This window comes from Dunckerocampus dactyliophorus, chromosome 20 (genome assembly GCF_027744805.1).
Source record: "Dunckerocampus dactyliophorus isolate RoL2022-P2 chromosome 20, RoL_Ddac_1.1, whole genome shotgun sequence".
Classification (NCBI taxonomy): domain Eukaryota; kingdom Metazoa; phylum Chordata; class Actinopteri; order Syngnathiformes; family Syngnathidae; genus Dunckerocampus; species Dunckerocampus dactyliophorus.
In genome coordinates, this window is record NC_072838.1 from 5,810,200 (window position 1) to 5,833,330 (window position 23,131).

The 23,131-nt window shown below is 40.3% G+C and overlaps 1 protein-coding gene across 1 annotated transcript in view; it reads right to left on the reverse strand.

The window, feature by feature from the left end:
- The window catches only part of gatad2b (GATA zinc finger domain containing 2B), an 85,083-nt gene that overhangs the window by 18,994 nt on the left and 42,958 nt on the right, over positions 1 to 23,131 (reverse strand). Inside the window, exons 2-6 of the mRNA XM_054762821.1 lie at positions 15,956 to 16,336; positions 9,031 to 9,160; positions 6,874 to 7,005; positions 4,893 to 5,021; positions 943 to 1,107 (exon numbers count right to left, since the gene is read on the reverse strand). Coding sequence (XP_054618796.1) covers positions 943 to 1,107; positions 4,893 to 5,021; positions 6,874 to 7,005; positions 9,031 to 9,160; positions 15,956 to 16,335 — 936 coding nt within the window. The 5' untranslated portion in view covers position 16,336. The remainder of the gene's footprint in view (positions 1 to 942; positions 1,108 to 4,892; positions 5,022 to 6,873; positions 7,006 to 9,030; positions 9,161 to 15,955; positions 16,337 to 23,131) is intronic.

The window sequence follows — 23,131 nt, forward strand, 5'->3', positions numbered from 1 at the left end:
ACTTTATTTATTGTTTTTGACAATAAAACTTTTTTCTTTAATATTTCATCTTCATGCTACTAAAATGACATTTTTCCTCATGCTATTACTTTATTCTTGGGAAATTATGGCTTTTTTTTCCTTGCTAAATTACAACTCTTCTCTTAATATTTTGACTTTTGATTGATTTTCCCATTTTTGCAGCAGTTGTTGTTGTTGTTGTTTTTTTTTTTTTTAATTAACTTTCCTTGTTAAATAACGTTTTTAGACTGTGGTGCAGGCCGCGGGCCGCAAATGGCCCTTGGGCCGCACTTTGGACACCCCTGTTCTAGGGAGTGAACATGATTCACATTTTTGTCAGAATGGTGCAGCCCTACCAAAAAAAAAAAAAAGAAAAAGAAAAAAAAGCACCCTGTACTGTTGCAACAGTTTGAGCCTTCCTATCCACACAGGCTGACCAAAGTACCCCTAACAGATTGGAGGGATGCACTGCATGCCTTTCTGGGGTTTACCAGGACCTTAAGCAATTTCATCAACCGATATGTGCCGTTATATGATGCACTGAAATCCATATTATCATGGATGTACGTATCTTTGTATTCATTTGTTTATTTGAAACATGGAACACTGTGTGTACAGTCATGGTGCAGAGTATGTTGCCCAAGGCAGAATTCTCTGAGCTGCAGCAAAGGGAGACGTTTGTTTACCTGCATCATCATAGTGAATGCAGAATCTGTATCAGTGTGTAACCCTGTGCCTTTTCAGCCAAGTATATTTATTATACAAAGCATGCAATGACGCCGCCATAACTTTGACAAGTCAGGTGATAAAAAGCAGATTTAGACGGTGTATGTACCATAACCCTTCATGCTCATCTTGCTGTTGTGAATATAAGTGAGTGGTACTGGAAGCAGACAAAGTGCAGGGTATCATTGGCGGGCGGGGTTTAAGTGGGATGTGTACCTGCTGGTAGCTTACGGCGTTGCCCATGCTGCTGGAGCGAGCCATTCCGGGCTTGGAGGAGAGCCGCTGGCCTTGCAGCTGGGCAGGGTTGGGTGCTATCACCCGTTGCGACATCAGCATCGGCGGCAGGTTGGCGTTGGCTCCTGATCTGATGACTGTGTGACCCTGCAGAAAGAAAATAAACAATAGGAAATCAACATGCAACATATAAGTGAGCGTGTAGCTGGTGCTCATCCAGAGTCAGCTAAGAAAACCTGTTTATGACTTTCTTACCATTATTAGCTTGAAAACGATTTAAAATACCATAACAATGTTTCACTGTACTTTATTGTGATAAGCACGCACCGGAATGGCCTGTCTGCATTGCTGGCACTTGCGCATTGTGTGACCAGACACGCTACACGTCTTGTGTTAACGTTGACTTTGTTTCTTGTTATCGGGAGAATGAACAACAGCCTGTAAAATGTGTAGTCAATTGACGACAACTTGTCACATACCAAGTCTATCTATGCCCGCGTGTGTGATCGCTCACTTTTCAATGTCATTCCACTTTCTGGCATTTTTGTTGACACAACATGTCTGGCTGGTGGCATCTAGCTAGCTCGGCATTTAGCTAGCTTGGAGCTACAAGTGGCTCTTGCGTTCGTGGGATACATCAATCATCCATCATCAGCAACTTACTTTTTAAAGTGTCACTTAATCTTGCTCTGTTGTTATTATAATACTTATGGCTTGTCTTCAAATATTAGTTGTGTGTTGAAGTTGTTCTTAGACAGTGATGCTATCACAGGGGTCTCCAACAGGTAGCTCACCAAAGAATACTTGCTTCACCTATTAGCAGCTTTATAAGTGTTGTATTCAAACACAACGCCTGTATTTAATGACAAGCGAGCAAACTGAGTGGAGATGTGCTTTGTAAATAAAGTGCAATTTATATGTTGGCACGCACTGATACTGTTTATACAGGATAGCCAAAAATATTTAAGTTATCCATTCATTTATTATTGTTCTATGAATATCACAGTGTCTGATATCATTTACCCCAAATCCATTCATTTATTGTTGTTCTATGAATATCACAGTGTCTGATATCCTTTACCCCAAATTCATACCTTTATTATTGCTCTATGAATATCACAATGTCTGATATCATTTACCCCAAATTCATTCCTTTATTTTTGTTCTATGAACATCACAGTGTCTGATATCCTTTAACCCAAATTCATTCATTTATTATTGTTTCATGTGTCTGATATCATTTACCCCAAATTCATTCATTTATTATTGTTTCATGTGTTTGATATCATTTACCACAAATTCATTCATTTATTATTGTTCTATGAATAGCACAATGTCTGATATCATTTACCCCAAATTCATTCATTTATTATTGTTTCATGTGTTTGATATCATTTACCACAAATTCATTCATTTATTATTGTTCTATGAATAGCACAATGTCTGATATCATTTACCCCAAATTCATTCATTTATTGTTTCATGAATATTACAGTGTCTTATATCTTTTATCCCAAATTCATTCATTTATTATTGTTCTATGAATATCACAGTGTCTGATATCATTTACCCCAAATTCATTCCTTTATTATTGTTCTATGAACATCACAGTGTCTGATATCTTTTATCCCAAATTCAGCCATTCATTATTAATTGATGAAACAAAAGTGTCTGATGCCATTTAGCCTGAATGAATTCATTATTTAAGTACACCAAAGGCTATGATGTAGTTTACCCTGAATTCATTCCTTTATTGTTTCATGAATACCACAGTGCCTGATATCATTTATCCTGAATTCATTCATGTACAGTATCATTATTTGACAAAACAAAAGTGATATCATTTGCCCTGAATTCATTCATTTGTTATGATTTAAAGACAAAGGATCTGATATCATTTACCCTGGATTCATTATTTCATGAAACCAAAGTGCCTGATCTCTTTTACCCTAAATTCATGAATTTATTGTTATTTAATGCCTACCCAGTGTCTGATATCATTTACCCTGAATTCCTTCATTTATTATGACCTTGTACTGTATGTATATTTACATATCCTGTATTATCCTGTATCCTGCTGTGTTTATTTACACATCATACAATGTTTGTCCTGTATTTATTCTCATTTTATTCCTCATTGTTATTTAATCAATGTATTCTTTTATCTTATGCCACTATACAGAGTTCTTACTCCTTATTTTTTCCATTTCTTTCACCATCTATAAACCCCATTATCAGACTTTTAAAAAATTATTTTCTTCTACTAGAAAAGCGAGTAAGTTAAAATCTAAGACAAAACTTGCTAAATAATTACAAAGATGATTTCATTGAAAATTATAATAAAATAATAAACGATTTCCTCCATTTGTAGTTTTGTGGAAATGATATCAAATGTCAATTCTATTTGTGAGATCATTTAAATGTTTCAACGGTGATGCGTCTTGATTTTCTGCAGCCGAACACATCAGTGATGGATAGGGAGTTGCTACACTCAAACACACCAGCAGAGGGCAGTCACTGCTTGATGAATCAACCAACAAGCAGCCCGTCATCATCCACACAAAATGAGCTGACAAGACAGTCCAGCACATACACACAAAGACACACACGCTGAATATTTAACACAATCTCAACATGTAATGGAGGAGCAGGGCTACATAATACGAGAACAAAGGCTTCCAGCAGGAGATGGGCTCATTAGCTCACTCACACTCCGAATGCTTGCATTCACAGAATTCATCATCATCACCAGGTTTCAAAATGATATCAATGATATTTACTGTACATCTGCTATCAGTAGAAAAGGCAGCTACAATACACGCTCACCAACACAAATTTGAATTCTATAGTGTCACTGAGAAGAAACTTGGTAGGTTACAGTTCTTGTTTGGGATTTTTTGGGCTAAAACGCCTAAAAAAATTCATGCCCAATGTAAATGAAAAGCTATCCCTGAACTATTTTTGAGTGGAGGCATGTCTTCGGGCTCTTTTGAAAGCTAGAAAGCTGAATTTTTATCCCCAACAGTTAGAATGTGTCTAAAAGCTACTGGCACTTACAAATACAGTGGAACCTTGGTTAGCCTCATTCATGCCTTCCAGAAGGTCTGACACTAACAGAAATCTAGTCTTCCCATAAGAAATCCTGTAAATCCAATTCATCCCTCCCAGAAAGCCAAAAATGCTAACGTAAAACATTTTTACAGTTTCGTTTTACATGCAGAAAACAACTCACAATGCATACAAAGAAAATAGGGATGCAATATTATTCTTTCAAGTCGATACTGATAATGTGCTGCTTCACAAGGCCGATACCAACACCTATTGAGATCATTTAAACCTGCAATAAAAGCCTGTTGTTCCAGTGACCAAGTCTGGTGCTTGTCTCACTGAACAATTACTGACATCTTGTGACCAACGTAGAATACTTGTTGAACTGTGGTCTTAATGGCTTATACACTATGTATTTTAGTTCGTTTAACCATTTTTATGCTTGAAAATGCATATTGGGCAAACAATTTGCTTAAATATGCGTATTTTTGGACTACCAACAGGCTGTAGTTAACCACAAACCACAAAACAGCAATCAATTAATTTTTGAAAAAGCTCAAAAGTGAGGTAGTGATGTTCCAAAACGCGATGCATCGCGGGACGACTGTACTCGTTTTTGGCTGATATTAAACCAATATCTCATATCAATATCGAATTAGGATATTTGCAGCCTGCAGCTTATTTTTCATTGTCCCGTGACACATTGTAAATATAAATAACATAAATATAGCATTCCAAAAATGGTAAAAAAAATCAAAAGGAAGTCATGTAAAGGTTCAAATAAGCTGACACGCAGGCTGTTTTTTCTGTAGATATAAAACGTCTGACACACTGGAAGGGTTTTAGTCATTTTTGATCATGTAGTAAGCGGCCCGTGTACAAACCTGTGCAGTGCGGAGGTTCTGGGGCTCCGTGTTGTGCAGGCCTGGTCGTACTGGAAGCTTCCCCAGGCCAGGGGAGCTGTGCATGGAAGGAGGCTGGCCAGAAGCGGCAGCATTCTGGACCACCGGTACCTGCGCACACGCAGCCACATTTCATTCCTTTTCATCCCAACTATAATGGCCAAATATCCATACATCAAATACAATCCCTTTTGGAAGCTGCAGTGGAGAAAAGAAGCATAAATATTGTTTTCCGTCGCTCTGTTATGCGGGAATTCTTTGATATTATGAGAAAAGTCCACCCATCAACCAGCACATCAGCGTTTTCACCACTTCATTAAGATTGGTTACTGTCCCACAGCATACAGGGTAAACAGTTGTCTATTGTATGAAGTGAGGTGAGGTCAAAGCAGCCACGCTGTGGCTAAAGCATGCATGGCAACTCAATTCACGACGAATAATATGTGAAAATATGCACATCTGATGAAGTGACCACAGTGTGTAGAAGTACTCAGTGTTTCGTTTTGGATGTAAGACTCAGTGCGGACTAACTATTTACATTTTCTGGATCATTACAAACATAACTGAAGCGTTTTAATGTTGGAATACAGGTGTTCCTCGGTTTGGGGTGATCCGAGTGTCTGCGTTTTGTGCGATACATAAGACACATAAGGCATAAGATAGACTCACACGTTAGCATTGGCAGAGTCTACGGTATTCTCTACGGTACTTCCTGCAGTGGCTACTGTCTCATCATTGTGACAATTCTGACACCTAGTGACCAGTGTAGAATACTACATATCATCGCAATCTTCGAATGAGTCTTCTGAATGCCTTATATTTCTATTTTACTTCATTTGGCCATTTTTACGTTTGAAAAGGCTTAATTTAGGCCAAAAGTACATACAAATTTTGGACTAATAATAGGCTGCATTCAACCACAAAACAGCAATGATTAATTAATACATTTTTGAAAAACCGTAATGAGTGAAGCCGCGAAAGTGCGAAGTGACGAGGGATGACTGTCCAAAAAGAAACGGAACTAGTGATGTGCGCGCGGCGGAGTAACAGATGAATTCATTGGCAGACTGGCGGAGAAACACGCTAGTCGCGTCGCTACACTGAGAAGGCCAACGTCACTTTTTGTTCCTTTTTGTTGTACTATTCTAAGTTTAACCTCCTGGGGGCAGCGCGCAAAACAAAGTGAAAGTGAAAGTGAAAAGAGACATGATAAGACGCTCGGTGGAGAAATCAACATTGGCTGCATGCCCTGGTCCAAGCTGCTGAAACACCGCGACTATCAGGAAGGATAAAGATGGCATCGTTGAACATGTGACAGGATCTGCTCCAATGAAATGGACAGTGATAACAGCATAAGCTGAGAAGTGCTGTCACTGTACTGAATTCTTGCATGTCATCTTTTTCTTGCTGTATTTAGTATGTTCTGTGTGCAGTGTCAGTGATCTAGGAGGTCATTTAGCTATAATTTAGGCGGGAACTTGTAGGTAATCCGATGACCACCTGCACTGTGAGGCTTCCAGGTGAGTTGCATCTGTGTTCATGCTTATTAGCGGTCTAACATTAGTGTTCACACAGCTTGCAGTTCTGACAGCATCATGGAACGGAACTAAGCTTTGCAATGACATCAAACATGCCTCTGCACGCAGATAGGGGGCGACTTAAAACCCTGGCTTGATCATGAAAATAGATGGTGTCCAGCGGCTGGTTCACAAGATGTTACTTTGGGTAGCGACTACATATTCATGCTAATGATCTGATGGGTGTAAAGTCTACAGCAGACACTGGCATCTAATTATCCGTTTGTGGGACGCAGAGTCGCTGACACAGCAATGTCCCACTTGCGTGGGCTCCACGTGAACGTCGCGGGCAAATAAATGTCGCCTCCACTGTTGCGTATGTGATGTTGCAAGAAGTCTCGTGTGCGATAAGCAGGTGGGAGGATGTTCTTGGACTTTCTACTGACCTTCTGCACCACATTCTCCTTCTGCATCTGACTCTGACGGAGCTTTTTCAGCAGCACGAGGCGAGCCTCCTCCAAACGCAACTCCTCTCTCAGGGCTTTGATCATCTGCTGCCTCTCCTCTCCGGTCTTGCCCTGCAAACACACACATGCAGGCAGGCAGCACGCTCACTTTTTCATCATTTCTGACGCCTGTCAGCAATACTTTCGGTGTGCTAATATGTGCCCTATACAGCTTTGGACCTCGTCAAGTCCTTTAGGGATGTCTAGGAAACATTTTGGGGTGGTTGTCATGTGACAGCCATGTGACTATCCCAGGATATAGCTTCCCCAAAATGGCAGTGTGTCAGGTAGGCCTGCTGATTTTCTGGCCTTAGAGCTTCATTTAACACTTGTAATGCTTGAAAATGGTGTCAAATATTACAATTCAAATGCTCTTGCTCCATTTTTTTCAAGCAATTCATATAAAAGAGGCTAGGAAAAACATCACTATCGTAGATTTTAGCCTTGAAATTGCTATTGCATGACATGACATATTTGTCAACAGAGCAAAAATGCTGGTGGGACAATCAGTAAATGTTATTACTGTTCATTGGCTCCAGACATGACTGTGATAAGTGAATTGGATTAGTGGATTCCTTATTTTTTTAAATGGAATATTTTCAGAGTTTACCACCTTCGAAATAGACTTTTTAACATTATTAGAGCCCTGTAAACATGAAATAACACCCCTAAAGTCCGCCTTAGCGTCATATTACCCAATATAGTGGACACAATATAGACTCACACACGTTCGCATTGGAAGAGTTCCTTGTTTTTTACTTCCTGTTCTCTACAGTACTTCCTGCGGTAGCTATTGTCTCATCAGTGTAACATTACTGACCCCTAGTGACCCGTGTAGAACACGACACATCATCACAACCTCTTTGAATGTGTCTTCTGAATGCCTTATATTTGTGTTTTACTTCATTTAGCCATTTTTATGCTTGAAAATGCTTAATTTAGGGCAAAATATGTAAAGTCTGCTTAACACTCGGTCTACCAGAATTCTGCAACTACTAGAACGACCACAGCAGTCATTTTGACTCTTTGTATCTAATTTGGATTATCATTAAAAAGATCTAAAAATAAATTGGTGGAATAAGTAAAAAACACATCAGGACACTAAATGAAAACGATAGTGATGGAGTGTTTGATTGAATTGACACAACATAACATCTCTGCAATTACACATGCAAACTCGAACTGCAACCATTTTCTCTGAAGCAAGGCTAAAGCCTCCATAGCTGTCACCTTCTTTCTACTTGTCATTTTTGTCTCTCTTGGGTTTAGAGTGACGCTACAGCTGGGTTTTAGCATCACAGAGCATAAAAAACAAACAGCCAATAGAGCAGGAGGAAGGGCGGGAAAAATGTGGCAAATAGTGAAATATGACACCCCCTGTAAAAAGCAGGCAGTCAATTTGACTGCTATGGTCATTCGAGGTAGTAATACTCAGAACTCTTTTGTGTTTTGAAATTTTAATGATAAAACAATGTTAGAATAAAATATACACACATTTAGGAAAAGTCAGGGTCCTATGGGTACATAGGTTTTTTTTTTTTTAAACCAAGTTATGACATTGCAAATTTTGAAAACAGTCAAAATGACTGCCTTGGGAGTTCGAGTGTTAAACATGCATATTTTCGGACTAATAATATGCCACAAAATAGCGATGATTTATTAATACATTTTTGAAAAACGGTAGTAAGAGTGAAGAAGCGAAATTCGAAGTGTGAAGTGGTGAGACACGACTGTAATGAGAAAAACTGAGGCACCACAGTATTTTTTGCTTGATGTCTTCCACTCGGTCAGTAGTACAGCACATCCCCCATCATTTTACTTGAAGCGCTAATGGTTTCTAATGGGTTAAACTGTGCTGTGTTTTGCTAAATGTATTTTCTTATTTTCTGAATTACCATTGTAAGGTGTCATGGATATGATCTACTGATGTAAGGACCAATTAACGCCTTCATTATCTTGATTCATCAGGAACAATTAAGGCAGAACTTTTGACAACCCTCGCAATGATATGTTAATTAGGGTTAAAACAGACGTGCGGCACTGAATGAATGAATTAGTGAGTGACGCTAAGTGCATGCTGCAGTAACAAGGTGTTACCCTGAACATCTCCAGGTTTGCGTGGTTCAGGCGCTCTTCGGGACGAGGCGTTGTTCTGGGACTGGATGCTTCGTTGTCTGACAGAATGATGACGTCTGGGGAAGGAGTTCTTCTGTCGTGGTCCGTGTCACTGCATGGAAGAACGACAACAATGTTGACTTTTTCAGCAGCATGCGTGGATGACCTTGCTCAGATGTTTATGAAGGCAGTGGCAGCTGAACTTTGCACTGAACAGGAAGTCACTATGCGCAGATTTGAATGCTGCGTAACTAGACAGCAGCTGTAGGAATGCATCCATCCTCATGTTTTCACTTCTGATCCGATCCCGATACCTGAATTTGGATATCTTCCCATACCAGAACTGTGTTTGCTTCTGAAATATTCCAAGCGTATTATTTAAAACAGGTCACTGTCAGCCGCAGCCATGCCAAAAGAATATCAGCAAATGTAGCTAGAACAGGGGTGTCCAAAGTGCAGCCTGGGGGCCATTCGTGGCCCTTTTTTACATTTTTTTTTATTGGTGCGCGGCACATTCTAAAAGTCTAATTTAACAAGAAAACTTAAAAAAAAACCCTAACAAAAACCCCCCAGAAAAAATGGAAAAATCAACAGTAATGAGAAAACGAGAACATTTATTTAATGAGAAAAAAGTCGTAACATTTTAGTAGAATATGCAGTCTTTTTTTTTTTTTTTTTAAATTTAATTTGTAATATTATGAGAAACAACATTTTGGAAAAGTAGGTTGGGGGAAAAATATGTAATGTTACGAGAATAAAGTCAAAATGCTATCGGAATAAAGTTATAATTATGAGAAGAAAATTACCAAGAAAGTTGACATTAGGTTGAAGTTAAACTAAAAAATACAAAAAACAAAACCAGAAATGGAAAAAAACAGCTGTAATTTAAATGAGAATAATATCAAAATATGTATAAAAAAGTCGTATTCTAAGAAGAAAAAAAGGTGAAATTTTAGGAAAATAAACTTGTAATATTGTGAGGAAAAATAATGTATAGAAAATAAATAACAGCTTGGGGGAAAAAGTTGCAATATTATGAGACTAAAGTCAAAATATAATGGGAATAAAGTCATAATATTACAAAAAGAAAATTTCCGAAGATTAATTGTTGAAAAGTTGAAAGATTTGGAAATTAAAAAAAAACAGCACAAATGGGGAAAAAAAAGAAAAAAAGAGCAAAAATAGGTCAATATTCCGGTTTCTGAAACATTCGGAATAACCCGTTTGCATGCGCGATGTGAAACCCCCTGCATGGACAAAGTCTCGACACATGGAAAACGTCATGATGCAATGCGCATCACTTCCGCTTCTTCTTCCTGTTTCCAAAAACAACAACAACACCGGCACAGCTGGTACTGACCAACCACCAGTACTTGACACTATTCTGTCTCACTTTCTTCATTAATGGAAGGGGAGCCGGAGTTGTGCCATCCATATCCATGCTACATATCCCCAGATACCCCCGGACACTTTTGAAGATGCGTTCGTACAAACCCTGCTTTGCGAAACTGCTTGCTCACCTTCTGATAGATTTGGCTATGGCGGTACTTTCTACCGTCTATGAAAGACATAAAGTTCCTGTCTTTCACCACATGAACGAGGTGGCTTGTTACCTCCTCGCTCCAAAAGTGTGGGGTTTTGTGTGTCATCATGTTTACAAGTAGTTCCTGCCAAAGACATAAGATTCCTTTCCAATAGAACATGCGCAGAACACAAATTAATGTTCTTTTTGATCGGGATATCCCGATAGGCGTATACCTGACCCGATTTTCGGGTTAGAAAAAGGAGTAACCCAGGGGTAATATTCAGGTTTCCGTTTAAAAAAAAAAAACAGAATATGCTCATATTCTGGTTTTTGAAAAGGGTTATTGGTGTTTACAACCAACTCTGGTTTTGATAGGGTTCCTTGACTGCATGTAAACGTACAGTAGATGGAGTTCATACTAAAAATAGGCTTTTTCACCTACGTACTGTATATGGCAAAGCTGAGATGCAGTTTTTTCTTGAATTATATATAACTTGTTAGCATATCTACATGTGTTGCCTTACAAAATGTCCTTTCATTTTTCACTATGTGGCCCTCAGTTAAAAAAAAAAGAAGCTCGGACACCCTCCGAACTAGAAGAATATCAGCAAATGTAAGCTTTCACACAGGCAGCACCGCATGCACGTGCACGCACACTCACGCACACAAGCGCTCAGGCTGACACGTTCACGGCTGCACAGACAGTCGGGACAACACAGAACTCTTAAGATGGCACAAAACCTCTGATGCTGATACTTTTTTGGCTAGGTTTTCTGACAGCATTCAAGCACGGAGATGGCTCACAGATCTCCACAGGTGGTATCAGAAATTGCCCATACATGAATTGCGCTGGTATTGAATCGGCTCCCTACCTACACGACAGTTGTGGATACGAGAATGAAAGAACAGCTGGAAGTCATTACCACCAAAGAAAGAAAAAAATGGTGGTCCTACGCGCACACCTTGAAGGGAAGTAGAAGTTTCTTTCCTGTTGCCCCCCCCGCCCTTCTTCTTTGTTTTTACTGATTATGACATAACCACAAATCAGGAGCAATGATGATGAAGCTAACAATACTACAACACATTTCTCATAGCAATGACCCCTTTGGAGCTCACATTTTATGTCAACAAAAGCAATCAACAATGTACAGGTATGTCTACGTCGACTTAATGAGGCACTTTTTTGTAATATAGTTGACATCAAAGGGGTCATCTTAAACAGGTTCCACTGCCGTCACACGAAAAATGAGTTGGCAACTAATTTAGTAGTTGTCATGGTTCATCTATCTAACTAGGGAAGGGTGATGTAGCCTAAAGTCTCTTGATATAAATCATATTATACAGTAATTGAAGGCCCGACTGCAACAGGTGAACTTCCAATAAGTAGGATTCCTTCTTTGTAAATTGAATATTTTCGTAGTGGCCACACGGTGGCCTAGTGATTAGCATGTTAGCCTCACAGTCAGGAGATCCTGCGTTCGAGTCTTCGTTGGGCATCTGTCTGGAGTTTGCATGTGCTCCCCCGTGCGTGGGTTCTCTCCGGGTACTCCAGCTTCCTCCCACATTCCAAAAATAGGCATGATAGGTTCAATGGAGACTCTAAATTGTCCAGCTATGAATGTGAGTGTGAATGGTTTGTCTAAATGCGCTCAATGATTGGCTGGCCAGTCTAGAGTGTACCCCGCCTCTCGGCGGAAGACGGCTGGGTCCTGGATGGATATTTTCGTAGTTAGAGCATAGAAAACCTGTTTACAGCCTTGTAAATACGCTTTTTAACATTATTGGAGGCCTCAAGATATGAAATAACACCCCTAGAGTCAACTTTACACGCCTATTACCCAATATAGTAGACATAATAAGAGTAAAGAAGCCATTAAAGACACAAATAAGACTCCTGCTCGTGTGTGCCTCTGGGTGCCAGGGGAGCAGAGTGGGGAGCGGACAGGAAATGACGTAGGGGGTTCACAGTTTTAAAAGCCTGTTGTTCCGGGCATCAAGTCTGGTGTTGTGTGTCTCACCCAACATTACAGTAACATTACTGACAATATAAATATAAATATATCACGTCTTTGAATGCATCTTCTGAATGTCTTATATTTGTATTTTTGCTCATTTAGCCATTTTTATGCTTGAAAATTATTCATTAAGGCAGAAAAGTTGCTGCGAGCACTTAAAGTGAGTCTAAAATGTTGAGCCTCTTTTTGTTACCTGACCTATTTATAGTCCAATAGTACTATGTGACTAGTACAAAAGTACTACATTTTGTACTATTTGACACAAACCTAAATTTAATTTGATGCCTGTTTTAGAGCAAAAGTAATATACTGTATGGGAAATTAATTGTTCAATAATAGATTTTTTTTAGTTCAAAATAACACACTTAATAAAATAAAATAATTAACATATTTTAACATACGTGTTTGTTGAACAACATACATGTAATCACACATCTAGTGTTTTGAAGAAGTCCATTAAGTATTATAATGATAACAAGAGTGCTAGATTGTTAAGTGACACTTTAAAAAGTAAGTTAGCATGAACGTCATAGCCACTTCTAGCTCGTCCGTTATCTAGCCAGCTACCGCCAGAGAAGCAGTGCAAAATGGGTAAAAAAAAAAAAAAAAAAAAAAAAGCCACAAAACCGAATGAAATTGAAACGTGAGCGATCACGCACGCTGGCATAGATAGGCTTTGCATGCGACAAGCTGTCGTCGATTGACGACACACTTTACGGACTGTGTTTTATTTGCACAATAATAAGGCACAAAGTGAACGTTAAGACAAGACGCGAGTGCTGTGACTTGAGCAAGCGTCGACACGGCAGACAGGCGATTCTGGTGCATGTTTATCAAAGTAAAGCGCGGTGAAACATTTTTATGATATTTTAAATTGCTTTCAAACTAACTGTGGTCAATATGTGTGTAAATAATAAGCTACATATGTATCTATATAGCATATACAGTATATACATTCATACCAAATATTACTTAACATTAAAGTAAAAAAAAAAAAAAATCATTTTTAAAGGTGTGGCGGCTTTTATTTTGTAGTGCCCGGCTGCCAGAATCAATTACATGCAGCGGAAACCCTGATGTTGGCAGGTTTGCAGTAATATTAAAAGTCCTCCCTGCTTCTTATGCTCCCCCTGCCAGTTCATATCCTTAAACAATTCGTTGACAAGTACAGACATTTCATCCAAAAAGAACTCTGGTTACTGCCCTCATTTAAACCATGGAACTGGAATCGTTCAATTTCAAATGATGCCCAACCCTAGGTGTGGAGTGTGGATGTTTCTGGTGTGGACTGTGGAGAGTGACAGAGAAACATGTGTGCCACTTTAAAGGGACAGTTAAGATTTTTGACATGAAGTTGTATGACATCCCTATCAAGGTCAAACTAATATACATATCCCATATCTCATTTGTATACCGATATTGGCCGATATTATCGGACATCCCTACCTGTGAGGTTGAAAGTGCAGTGTGTAAACATGTAAAAGAGTGTGGTGAGGATTGTGTGGACCAACATGAGTGCTAAATATGTCACTCAGAATCAAGAGTTCGGGTCATTCCATCTTTCCACACGGCCCAGTGGACAGTGTAGTAGTAGGCAGTTGGCAGCAAGCGACCATGAAGTTGTAGGGACAGAGATGACCATGCACGTTTATTCAATAGTCAGCAAGTTTGGATGCCTTAAAAGCACACCGCACCAAAAACTGTACAGCAGGAATTCCACTACTAGTATATCAGGAGGATATATTAGCTTCTTGACATAGAAGACACGTCTTCATTCTGCAGACGACTCAATGACAAGTCCCTGGCTGGAATCTGTCTGTCGTCCCCCAATTCTAAAAAGAACCACCATCCATTCTTCACAGCGGTTGAGTCACCAACATGCGGATGCTTTGTTTGGCCACTCCACTAGTTTGTTAGGTGCACTGTTTGGTCGTACGATAACCGAGACGTTGTCATCAAAAAACAAATCCTATGAAAATCGTCTAACACAGTGGTCACCAACCTATTTGAGACCAAGATCCCTGGTCCCTGGACAAAATGCGTGCCTGTTGGTCGCTCGCCGGGAGGTGAGGGCACTGATATGATGATCCATTTTTTTCGAAATTTTCTCTCAATCGACCGGAACAGTCTGAAAGATCGACGAGTAGCTCACGATGGACGTCCTGGTCTAACAGGTGATTATATTGTGATTGTGTGTTTCATATAACAGTTATTTCAGACCATTGCATTCAAGTGGACAGGTATTTTGTATTCTGATAACATCCTGTTTAATGCCATTATTTCTTCACCTCACAATAAAAGTTCCACGTTGGGCAACATACAAATTGCTGGAAAAAGCTTGTCACTTACCTCAAAAGCTTTAAAGTGATCTGCATTTGTACAGTTTGGTTTGGCAGAAAGTTTTCAAATCTAAAAAGTTCCAACAAAAAAAGCTAAAGTACTATTTTAGGGCCCTATGATGTCTGCGTTAACGGAATCGCGGAATTGGCCAATAAAAACGGAATTTAAAGTTAAACGCGGAATCTCGCGGAAAAATGATGTCATGGTGAGAAGAGGGAAAGTTTGTGTGGGGAGGTATTTCTCCGGTGGGCCACTCAATCGTGGCGGAATCTAATCACAAACACTAACACCCTCCCCAAACCCTCCCTCCCAAGTAAGGAACCATTTTACAATGCCTGCTGACGACAAACTTCATCTTGTTTACGCCACAGCGGAAGAAGACGCAAGTGTCTTCGTCACATTCACATGAACGCACAGGCGACAGTGTGCAGGGATACGGCGGGAGACGGATACAACGCCGAGTGTTTTATGAGGTTTGAGTTTTTTGAGAAGGCATTTTTGTGATGCAAATGTTTTAATCTTTTGAACGCATATTGTTTTGAGAAGCCAAACTCTTTACTTAAATGTCAACGTCAACTAAGCGAAAGTACGTTCTTCATCACAGAAATCTCACCAGAACTGGACTTAGCAGACCAAGTGGGGGGTAAGTGGCTGTTATTGGACTACAATGCTGATGGGGATGTCATACAACTTCATGTCAAAAAATCCGAACTATCCCTTTAACCGCGGTAAACAACGGAATACTATACTTGGATACAAAAACATGCATGTCATGTTAATGACCCAGGCAAGCCATAGACTTTTGCCAATATTTTGAAACTTCCTATGTACTTTTATTATGAAAAGTGGCAGTTATTGTTAAGAACGGGTGAGGATATTCTGTGATGCCTGTCCACTGGTGGTGGGTTCTCCGAGGGGAAGTGTACCACGCTCGGATTAGAGCATTCACCCCAGCCACAAATAGCAGACTTCAATGTGGATACGCCCTGACTCTCAATGCTTACTTCTACTATTCCAAATATCTTACCATCTCCGCCCGGCGCTCATATCCACTGGCTCATCTAGCATGTTCTCCTTCCCGTTCTTACTCGGTCCAACATGGCCGCCATGTCCTCCCAGTCTCAGGCTCCCATTGAGCTTCTCCTCGTAAGTGGCGCCCATTAAGCTCTGATGGTGGAGCGTGCTAGCGCCGGGCCCCTTCCCGTCTCCCAGAGGACCGGCGACTTCCAGGGCGGCCAGGTCCGCTAGATCTTTGCGTTTCAGCAGCGCCAACATCTTGAGGCGCTCCATAGCCTCGTGGCCCTCCATTTTCAGGCGCTTAGCTAGGGCCTCCTCTCGTTCGCTGGGCGACTCCAGGCCTCGTTTTAGCAGGTTTAGCCTTAACGCCTCCTCTGACATCTGCTCCATCCTGTAGAAAACACAACAGGAGGTTTAGCATTTATTCGGGTGACTCAGCCTTTAGATTTGCAGGTCTTTCATCCTCCAGCGTGGTATATCATCAATGTATGCACCTGCAATCACATAGCAGATGCAACCTTCCAACCAAATAATAAATAACACATTGCAACAATCATTTTTACTTTGAAGATAACACTGTAGATTTGAGACGGGTGTCTGAGGATAGTTAGAATGAAACCTCGGTTTTCACAGCATTGGAAAATTATTGCCAAAAATGAGTCTCAGTGCTGTCAAACGTGCGCCTAACTAACTAGCCCGTTTGCTGAGTCGAGTACCCATACAAAACCTATCCACCGGGATAGCGGTTCTTTTATAGTTGGGACACTATAGACAGATTCGGGCTAGGGAATCCTTTAATCTTTATTGTGTGTGTATGTGGTTTATTTGTTCATAGAATTGACACAGAATGACGAAGAACTCCATATATCTCTCCTTTCGTCATCGTAATAAGCACTATGCGCCCTGCGCTGATCAGGTGTTAAATGCACTATGTATTTCTGAGTGTTATACGACCGACAAGAGTCTTCAATAAAAGGTCAAAGGGATGTTAAGTGTTCGTTTACCCGTTTCATTCTTCATTTACAGTAACCCCTAATTTATGGTGCTTAATTGGTTCCAGACCCGACCGTGATATATTAATTTCTGCAAAGTAGGATTTATAAATGGAATATTTTCATAGTTAGAGCATAGAAAACCTGTTTACGGTCTTCTAAATACAGTTTTTAACATTATCAGAGCCCTCTAGACATGAAATAACACCCTTATAGTCACCTTTATACTCCTGTTACTCAATATCGTTGACATAATAAGAGAAAATAAGACTTTTCAGACAAAACTCATGCTTGTGTGTGTCACAGTAAATGTGTTCTGTGTGGAGGACAGAAAGTGACATCGGTGGTTCAGAGTTGAGTTTTAGTTTGTCGTGGGTTAGGAGCCGCAACAGTAACCCGTGTAATCATTATGACTGTTATGATAATTATCTTATTATTATTGTGCCTGTTGTGAGATCATTTAAACCTGCAATAATTGCTGTTCCAGCAATCAGGTCTGGTGCTTAATGACCGAATGACCAATGTAGAATACTAAGTTCACAATTTGAATGCGTCTTCTAAATGTCTTATTTTTGCATTTGAGTTAATTTAGCCATTTTTATGTTTGAAAATACTTAATTTAGGCAAAAAAATACGGACAACTTGCTTAAAGATGCATATTTTTTGACAAAAAAAGGCTGTATTTAACCACAAAATAGCATATTTCTATTAATCATCTGTGGAAAACTGTGATAGAGGGAAGCCGTGAAATTCGAGCCGCACTGTGGCGAGGGTATTTAAGGTAAGGTATAAGGTATTTTACATTGTTTTCTGCATGTTAAACGAATTATTCTGTAAAACATGTGTTTTTGTGTTCATACTGTTGCGTGTCTGTAAACTGGATTTGCAATCTTTCTTATGGGAAACATTTTCTGGTCTTCGTCTGCCCTTTTCGAACAAATTAATAGCAAAAATCAAACTTCTATTTTAGAACAACGATAAACAAAAATGTAAATACAGCAATCCCGCGTCACTTCGTGTTTAAAATTTCACGGCTGCACTCCATGACGGTTTAAAAAAAATATATATATAAACATATAAATAAAGAAGAAATGATACAAAAAAAATCAAACCTCAACATATCAAACCTTATCAGCCACCTGAAACTGCGACAGGATTCTTGCTATCGGCACACCGTTTGAAAGGTGCAAACAGTTTGCCAGCGATGACCCGAGGGCTAAAGCGAGTTGTGATTTGGACGGACGACCAGACGACCAGCCCTTTACCATCGTTGAAGATACCGTTTTTTGTCTGCAACTGTACCCTTTGGAGCCACGGTTTGTACTTCGGAGTTGCTTGAGTTTGTTTTTTTTAAAGGACAAATCTACAGCTACAGTTTGTCATATCCAACTTTGTTTGATCACCTTTCAGGTGTATTCAAACTACAGCTACAGCTAATTATTTGTTAGTTATCGGTTATAGGCATCGAGAAGCAGGAAGTTATTGGTATCGACCTGAAAAAAAAAATTGCACATTTCTATCCACAGTCCAACATGTCTGACAAGAACCAGAACCAAACAGCAAGCGGATGTGAACTCCTTGGATGAATGAATGAATGACACTCTCTTTATTTACCATTGCTCAACCAAAGATGATTGTTAGTATGATCATCATTATTACATTATTCACACACTTGGTAGTTCATCTCCACACCAAATGTGGATTAACATGCGGATGACAACAGTGCCCAAATAAAAGGTGCCATTGTTCTCCTGTTAACAACCTGTGATGGTCACGAGTGCACGAGTGCAAAAAAGGACTCAAGACTTGGAAAACAGGAGTTAAACATTGAATAATGCAGGGAAGCGACTGCTCTATTTCCAGCGTCACGGAAGCGCGCTAAAAATCACCGCAACACGGATAATCAGACGGCGTGAGCAGCTGATCATCCAGACAGAAGTGGGTTAAACAGGGCGCACTAATAATAGCTTGGTTCTCCGGAATCGACAGTGATGAATATTGGGATATCCCCCCCGTCAGGGAAAATGGCCTTACTTTGCAATTGGAACTAAATGAATATGAAACCTAGGTGGCCTCACAAGAAATCCTTCACCTTTAAAAAGGCAAAGAAAACCAGAGTAGTTGCATTTGTTTTGCTATCAATAATACACATCCCATACATCCACGTACCCGCAAGAACATCAGCTAAAATCAAAAATAGAAAAACAGAAGACAATTCAAAGCACAAGCACTTGAATGGCCAAATGTGGAAAAGCAGCTAGGAGACAGAGGCATATGTCATGAATAATTCCATAAAACAAAACACTAATGTAAAGTGTTTGAAAGCTAATACTTAGCCCTCCCAACAATACAAGTATCATTCCTCTACTGCTAAAACGTTTACTCGTACGCAGTAGTAAAGACATGTACATTTTCACAGCTACAGTAACTATCAGTCTTTACTTTCAAAACAATGCAGAGATAACCCCCTACTTATGAGAGGTTCAAGAATGTGATTCCAACGGTCAAGTTGGACTTTCCCAAAGGATGACAGCAAGATCAGTCTTAGAGGTACGAGCGAATGAGCCTGGTCATGCTACTCCATCCAGCATGGAGGAAGGCATGTCGGCGGAGGTGGACGAGGCCATGACCAGGCGGGATAACTTATGGCACATTTTCACCACGGCATCCTTTCAAAACAAAACAGTCACTGAACATAGGAAGCCCTGACAAGACATCCAAACAAATGACCTCAGCAGCTCCATTTTTTCACTTCCAATCCGATCTCAATACCTGGATGTGGATATCTGCTCTGTTTGCTTTAATATTGTAACACTACAGATGTCAGACACAGAACTCTAAACACTGCACATAACTTGAATTGATATGAGGCTGTGATAAACTCTTCTGTTAAAAGTTTGCTTTTGAATGAATTCGGTAAACAGTAGAGCCCATCCTTTGGCTAGAAGGCAAGTGGACAAGTGGATTGTTCAGTAGACATGGGGAACGGGATTACAAGCTCCAACTATTAACACTACACCTCAACCGATAAAAAAAACTTTACCGCAAATAAAATCATCATTCACACTCTTCAAACTCTTACTGTTGCACGTGTCTGCATCCTTTACGGAAAAACAAACACTGTGGACCAGAAAATAAAATGCTTTGCTGTAAACAAATTAAAATGCAAGCAGAAATAAAATAAATTGTATTTTTTAGGCTATATATTATTAAATATTATGCTAACTTGCTTTGTCAGCTACAACACAAAACTAAGATGTGGATGTGTCGTTCATATACAGTAGATAGTATAGCACCTAGGTTCCCATAGTGGGGTATGCGTACCCCAAGGGGTACACCAATTGTAACAGGGGGTATGTGAATAAAAATTAAAAACATCTGCCGTCTAACACTCACAATTACGAGTGCGCCTGAACGCCTCACGGCTCAAGGAGAACGAAGCAGAAAGGAGACAGAGCATGAAGTTGTTCATTGCTCTGTGTGCTTCATATGAACAAATAAGTAAGTTTGATGCTTAATTGGTGAATTAAGTGTCATTTATATTGGTGTTCCGTAATTCCGTAATGTAATTTCCGGTGTATAAACCGCTACTTTTTTTCTCAGGCTCTGAGCCCTGCGGCTTATACAGTGGTGCGGCTGAAATGTGGTCATGTTCTGTGTGCTTCTGAGAAGCGTCCTCATCACTGAGGACGTGTGGAGAGGTGTCGGGAGGTCCATGCAGTAAACTGTAATACCAAATGTGACCAGTTGATGTAGTTCTATCCTCAGTAATGTTGAGCAAACGTCTGAAGAAGAGACACTTGCTTCCGGTATTCTGGCACGAGAACATGGCGGCACACCGGGGCTGCTTTGCTGAGCCACACCAGGTGGCTCTACCCGCTCTATATCCTGGTTCTACCGACCTCCAGGGCTGCTCGTAGAGTGTGTCCGACCACAGTGCACCTCGCTGGGCTACGCCAGGTGGCTCCACCCGCTATATGCACTGCTTCTCCCAATCTCCGCGGTGGCACACAGAGGCACTTGTAGAGTGTGCCCAACCACAGTGCACCATGCTGGGCCAGGTTCCATGTTCCATGTTCCATCACATCACATTCAACAAGACATCTGGCGGATGGATCAAGACAGAAATGACAGCACGACTTTCTGGAGGGCTACTGTTTTTGTTTCATCTTAGTGTAATACCTTTCTGTGTACTAAATATCCCATGTCACAACGTGGAAACATGCAGCTTTTCTACAGACGAATCTGTTTTTTCTTTAAATTTACTGGGTGTGGCTTAAATACCGTTGCGTTATAGTCCGGAATTTACGGTATTTTTGTACTTCGTATACTGCTTTATCGTGGTTGTTAAACTTTTCCCTTCGATTTGTTATTAAATGAATATGCAGGCTTAAACCATACACAAATTCAACCCATTCAAATGGCGTGATGCCACCATCAGACTGGAATAAAATACACGTAGGATGGTTTAGTTATTTATCAGTGCTCATGTGAAACTTGATGTGATCATGCAAAAGACACATTTTTGACCCGGAATTACTATAAAATGAATTAACCAATTGATTATGTTCAATATTTCAAGTTAAGATAAAAATGTTTATGTTTTTTAAGCATGCAGGAATGGGAGCTTGATGGCTTCAGGTCAAATGTCTGAAAGGGTACGCGACTATAAAAAGTTCAGGAACCACTGGTATAGCTGATAAGAAGACCATCTCTTGCCATATGGCGCTGAAGCACAAAACACATCACTTTTTTATGCAATGGATGCAGAGAACATGGCTGTTATTCTACCACGTATTGTAATAATGACTCATTGATGTTGTAACACTGATGTCCTGAATTGTGCTGTTTGTAAATGCATCTCACTGTGAATGTTATTGAGGGACAAGGAGAAATCTTCCTTACTCACAACACTGTCTATGCTCAGCTCACACAAACGCAGCATACTTTGTGGGAACTCAGCCTTACTGTTGGGGTTAATAAAACTTCAGTGTGACTATCAGGACGCTACGGTGTAGTGGTTTACAAGTGGACGAGTGGCTCACAACATCGTCGGGTCAAAATCTTCATTTTACCTTTTAAATCCTGCTTGCATTGCCGGACAGCAAGGGATAGATGGACATGCTGCTGCTGCTGCTGCTGCGGTGACGCTTGTTCCTGTTTGATTTGAGGTACTGACTGAGTTGTAGTCAACTGCTAACACCTGCTAGGAGTAGCAGGTGCAGGAGGCAGGTATAAAAAGGAGCATTCTGATTCGCCGAGAGCTTGTCACGCCACCTATGTGCAGATTGCCACGGCAACTCCAAGCTGAAAGCGCAAATGTGTACAAAGAGCAACAAAACATAAAAGCGTAATTAAGGGTCAAAATGTGTATCGAGTACAAAAAATTTGTACATGTTGGCAGGTCTGCTTTCACAGAAAGAAACTTTGCACAAGTATCTTAAGTCACAACCGGACGTACGATTTTTTTTTTGGCCATCCGATTTTTGGAGGTTTTTTTTTTTTGTTTGTGGGGAACTTAGATGCGGTGACCATGAAACACTAAGATCTTGAAACGCATGGAAGACATTCGAAATACCTGAACGTGCGTTGGCTGCGATAATTACTTATGTGGGGGCACTTGTGGCACACGACACACATTAGAGTCCTCAAGTGCGACGTACAAACATTTTGCCCAAACCTGACACCAGCAAAACGTATGAAAGGCATACGTTGGCCGTATGGATGACGTACAAAGTGCAAAATTTGTCTTGCAACCCGAATACAAACATAAGTGCCCGTACACTTTGTTTGACACAAAGAACCTCTGCTGCCTGCGGCCAGTCGACAGCTCGAAAATAAGCATGTCGCACGCGTGCCTTCCGTGCGTTTCTTGCTGTTTTTTCGCATGTAGACCGGCCGTAGGAGCCCATACGACCAGTTGTGACCAACGTTCAAAAGATTTCGGGTTAGAATTTGCCTGACTGATTATTTGAATGTGTTTTCAATCAAATGCGTGCACTACTGTAATCTCTCATTTCTAGGGTTGAAATGCTTCCAGACCCGGCCGTAACAAGAATTTCCGCAAAGCAGGATTCCTTATTTATGATGGCCACTGACGCATTCCATGACGATGTTAGAGAGATGAAAAATGCGTCATGAAATCACGTCATTCTTTTTGAAAAACCGCGACAGATTAAAGCTGCGAAATTGGA